This window comes from Hippocampus comes, unplaced genomic scaffold (assembly GCF_001891065.2).
Source record: "Hippocampus comes isolate QL1 unplaced genomic scaffold, H_comes_QL1_v1.1 scaffold26, whole genome shotgun sequence".
Classification (NCBI taxonomy): domain Eukaryota; kingdom Metazoa; phylum Chordata; class Actinopteri; order Syngnathiformes; family Syngnathidae; genus Hippocampus; species Hippocampus comes.
This window is the reverse complement of record NW_017805004.1, coordinates 249,543-254,147: the sequence shown is the minus strand read 5'-3', so window position 1 is coordinate 254,147 and position 4,605 is coordinate 249,543. Positions and strand designations below refer to the sequence as shown.

General features: G+C 41.6%; 1 protein-coding gene across 2 annotated transcripts in view; it reads right to left on the bottom strand.

Moving 5' to 3' along the window:
- dse (dermatan sulfate epimerase) overlaps nt 1-4,546 on the bottom strand; it is a 13,430-nt gene extending 8,884 nt beyond the window's left edge. Inside the window, exons 1-2 of one of the 2 annotated variants that reach the window (XM_019859132.1) lie at nt 4,370-4,546; nt 2,356-2,812 (exon numbers count right to left, since the gene is read on the bottom strand). In XM_019859132.1, the coding sequence (XP_019714691.1) occupies nt 2,356-2,768 (413 nt within the window). In that variant the 5' untranslated portion in view covers nt 2,769-2,812; nt 4,370-4,546. Of the gene's footprint in view, nt 1-2,355; nt 2,813-4,369 lie in introns of those variants that run through there. The other variant, XM_019859138.1, reaches the window with a different exon arrangement.
- Between the last annotated feature and the right edge of the window lie 59 nt (nt 4,547-4,605).

Genomic DNA, 4,605 nt, shown 5'->3' with positions numbered 1-4,605 from the left:
GTGTGGAGTTTGCGTGTTCTCCCCGTGCCTCCGTGGGTTTTCTCCCGGTACTCCGGTTTCCTCCCACATTCCAAAAAACATGCATGGCAGGTTAGTAGAACACTCTAAACAGGGGTGGCCAACTCTTTTGACCAAAGATCAACTTTTGAAGGGACCAACCTCCCATGATTGACCCGATCGCGCACTTGCAAGCACATACACACGCATGCACGCAGACACGCCAGCGCCCAACCATGCACACGCGCGCATATGCACGCACGCACGCCATGAAGAGCAACAGCCGGAACGGCCCTTAAAATGAACGAAACCGGTCCATGTGTGCCCTGCGATTGGCTGGTAACCAGTTCAGGGTGTCCCCTGCCTACTGTCCGCAGACAGCTGGGATGGGTTCCAGCACGCCCTCGACTCTCGTGAGGATAAAGTGGATCAGATAAAGGATGGATGGATGATCTGTCAAGCACTTTGTTACAGCTACGGCTGTTGCAAAAGCGCGGGGTACGCCCTGAGCTGGTTGTCAGCCAGTCGATGATCTGTCAGGCACTTTGTTACAGCTACGGCTGTAGCAAAAGCGCGGGGTACACCCTGAGCTGGTTGTCAGCCAGTCACAGGGCACATATAGACGGACAACCATCCGCACTCACACTCACACCTCGAGACAATTTAGAGTGTTCCATGAACCTGCCACACGTTTTTGGAAAGTTGGAGGAAACCGGAGTACCCGGAGAAAGCCCACGCTTGCCAACTCCACACAGGAAGGCCGGAGCCGGAATCTAACCCTGTACTGCTGCACTGTGAGGCAGACGTGCTAACTAGTCGACCACCGGGCCGTCACAACTGATTGTAATTTTTTTTTTTGGGGGTGTAAATAGCACAACACTGCACATTTGCATTCAGAGGCGACCCAGTCTTAGTCTTCCATTAAACTGAAATGGGCAACTCATAATCACATGATTCACATCTGCGTGTTTCATTTCCTTTCAGTGGTGGAGACGGGGTTCTGGAAACAGCTGTGAAACATATTTCCTGTACCAAAGCCTAATCATAGAACAATGCATTGTTACTGAATCTCACAAAAAAAAAAAAAAAAAAAAAATGCCAGGTGAGCTGAACATGATATAAACCTATTATTAAAAACAATTAATGGGATGTCAAAAGTATAACATCCTTAAAAAATAAAATAGCCTGAAATAAATTGGAGGTCAAACAGTATGAGACTTCAGCTCAGAGAATTCTTTTCACGCGTTTTTGTATTTTTGGAGGGGATGCCACCACACAGAGGAATTAGTGATGGAGAAGATGGAAAGTGTGATAACCATAGTACCGAAAAGGAAAGTGAGTACTTGTGAGTAGATTCGCACATATTTGCGAGTATGTTCAAACTTTCTCGCAGATACATTCAAACATCCTAGCAACTATGTTCGAAGATACTTGTAGGCTAAATGCTACAAACCTAGCATTTTTCCAAAAGTGCCACGGGTATTGACTTGCACATGCGCGAGTAGAAAAAAAAAATTGTAGCATTTGGCCTACCAACCTGTTCAAAAATTAAATAAACAGACAATGTGTAATCATAATTTTATGGTTTTATTATGTATGCAGTGCATGATTTATATTCTGCATGTTTTTCCCCACAGTTGAATAACTTGACCATTACTGACTTTTAAAATGTTTTTTTTTTAAGCATTTTGCCTGCAGTATACCAAGATGTGAGAAAATGAATTATGTTTTGGTTTATGATTTTTGGTAGACTGTATTGTTTTAGTGTTTTGTGGTGTTTCACTGTCTTTTGTTGTTAATTTATTGTTTTAACAGTCGTTGTAGTATGATTATTTATTATGCTCAATGCACAGCACTTTGTATGCAGCGGTGGTTGTTTTAAAGTGCTCTATATAGAAAGTTGAGTTCAGGTGAGCTCTCAAAATGTCATCAACTACTGTTTTTCTTTCTTTTATTTTTACCAGTGGTTATTTTTCTTCTTCTGGACATTCCAAATGGTGGTGCTGGCTAAGGTCAATGTTGTGCGATGACTTGGACGTATTTTACTATCTGCTCATTTTCTTATCTTATCTCAGCTTTACAATTGCTTATTTTTCGACCCTCGGACAACTTTCTTTTTCACCTCACAGTGTAAATGTAGTCTACAAGAGATAAAATACAACTCTGAAAATAAGATTTATGCTTAGCATTGAGAACGATCTATTCTTTGAATAAATCAATGAACAGGACAAAGCTTGGGCAACAAAAGACACCTGTCAGTTATGGAGCAATACTTTTAGTAACTTATTTTTATCAAGACTTTTCTAGCATGAGATATTATTTTCAGAAATGAGATAATTAAACAGGATGAAAATGTACCAACTAGGCTGAGCTGCCATCCTCTCCATGTAGTCTTTGGCAAGATCCAGTGCTCCAGCTCTGTGTGGGTACAGCAGGCAGAACATGGAGAGCACACCCAGGTTGTTTCCATAAACCTCATTCCATCTGGCACTGAACTCTATCGGGCTCCAGGGAGGCAGGTACTCTTCTGGGCGTTCCAGCATAGTTTCCCCGGCCTCGCGGATCCGTCTTGCCATCTCCCTATGAGTGCTTCCGGCAGCCATCTGAAGTTCTACAATGTCCGTCCGATCGAAATACAGCATTGGGTGCCCATTGTAGTTGCCTCCCATGAAGGGGATTCCCCCACTTAGGTCTGCTGCAGCCGGAGAGAGCAGGAGCAACAGCAGACTTAAGAGGAAGACTGTGGGGGCCCCACGAGTGTGGGTTCTCATCGTCTCATCAGAGAGGGGGCTGCGACATTGCCAAAGGAGTTCAACTGAGAGAGGAAAAGGATTGGAAGAAGTCATCACGTACCCTGCACAAAAGCCCCACATTCTCAGAATAATCAGAGACAGCTGTTGATAGCTGAGCCTCTCCAACAGAAATATCCCATTATTCAGCACAAAACCCCAAAGTCTTTGTTGTTCCGTCTTTTAATATTGCCACGATGCAGACATCTGTGGATATATTGTTTTCCCCTTTCTAAATTGATTAATCATATTCATGTGAAGACAAATACTGGTCAATTAGACTAGGAATGCACACTCATATGACCAGACAAGCAGGCCTGCTGATTTCTGAAGAACCATTACTCTCTCGGTTGAAACGGTCTTAAAACCAAACTGCTGTGCTTCACAGAATTATTAAAGTCGGCCTACTGTTTTCAAGTGAGTAAATTCCATGAGCTTAGCAGAGCTCTTGGCAATAGCCAGCTGGAAAAACAGAAAACTGAAAAACAACTTCCTAATGCTTAGATGTATTCTGTTCCTTTGTTTAATTGTTTTTTTTTCCATCACATATGAGTTACTGTAAGGGATTAGTCATCATGAAAAAAAAAATCAAATGACAATGTAGGCAACTGAATTGCTTTTCATTTCCAGATCTTGAGACACACAGTAATGTCGCTGGTTTGAGGGATAAAATGTTACAAAGAAAATTTAATGCATGCAAAATCCAACGTATATTGACTGAGCATTTTCATTCCGAGACTTTGTTGAGTGAATGAGTTGAAAGGCCTATAGAAGCATGTTGAAGAAACACTTCAAACAAACGTGCAAACAAAATATAGTCATGAGTAATTCATGATTCACGAAAAAAATGTTAACATTTTAGCCCACGACCTTAGGACAGTATTCATACGAATAAGTAATGAATAAAAGAGATTTGCTTTTAAGTGAATCGTGTTATATTTTGGCATAACTATGAGTGAATAATTAATAACTAATAATTCTCAAAAACAAATGTCTACATTCACATAACGGTTTATAACTATTACCACTACGATTATTAGACATTACAACACGTTTTTGTAGTTCTATCTCACGTGTTAGTTGACTGTAATCTGAAAAAAAAATGTATTTATGATAATATTAATCACACTGATTAAAAACAAATGTCCAAAAATATATGAATGTGCCCACGCAGATTAATTCACACGAGGAAACGCATAGTTGGTCGCTACCCCGAGGGCCCATATTTTACTTTTACAAGAAAACTAAACAACCGGTCTATTTGGTGGTGAAGCATGAGAAAGTTGTGTGGGTGGGAAGCTATGTGGCAAGCTACCCCTTCTCAATCGAAACATACTCAACATCGTCATTGGATCCTGTCACAATAGTTTGCCTTGAACTGGAAATGGACATGACTTTTCCTAATGCACAGTGACATGGATTCGGGAGTTCCTTTCTTTGGAACACTGGAATGAACTCCGGCAAATACTGGATAACAATCTCTCGATAATGCCAATAATACCATATGGTCATACAAAAGTAGCCTTGTTCCCTATTGACTACAAATTAAAGCTCTGAAGGACTTTAAGTTACGTTCACCTTACCTGTCCGAGGAAGAGTTCACCAAGTTTACTCCGGTCATTTCAAATTTCATCCGGCAGCAACATCGATGTCAAGGTGAAAAAGAGATTTTAACGGGCTAAGAGCAGCGCAAAGGAATGTAGTGGCGAGGAGGGAACATAATCGTAAGTGGGAATGCGTGGTTGAAAAAAAGGGGGCGGGGTAAGGGGGATTTTAAAGGAGACCTTGAGGATTTTTTCAGCCCCCCCCCCCCCAACCC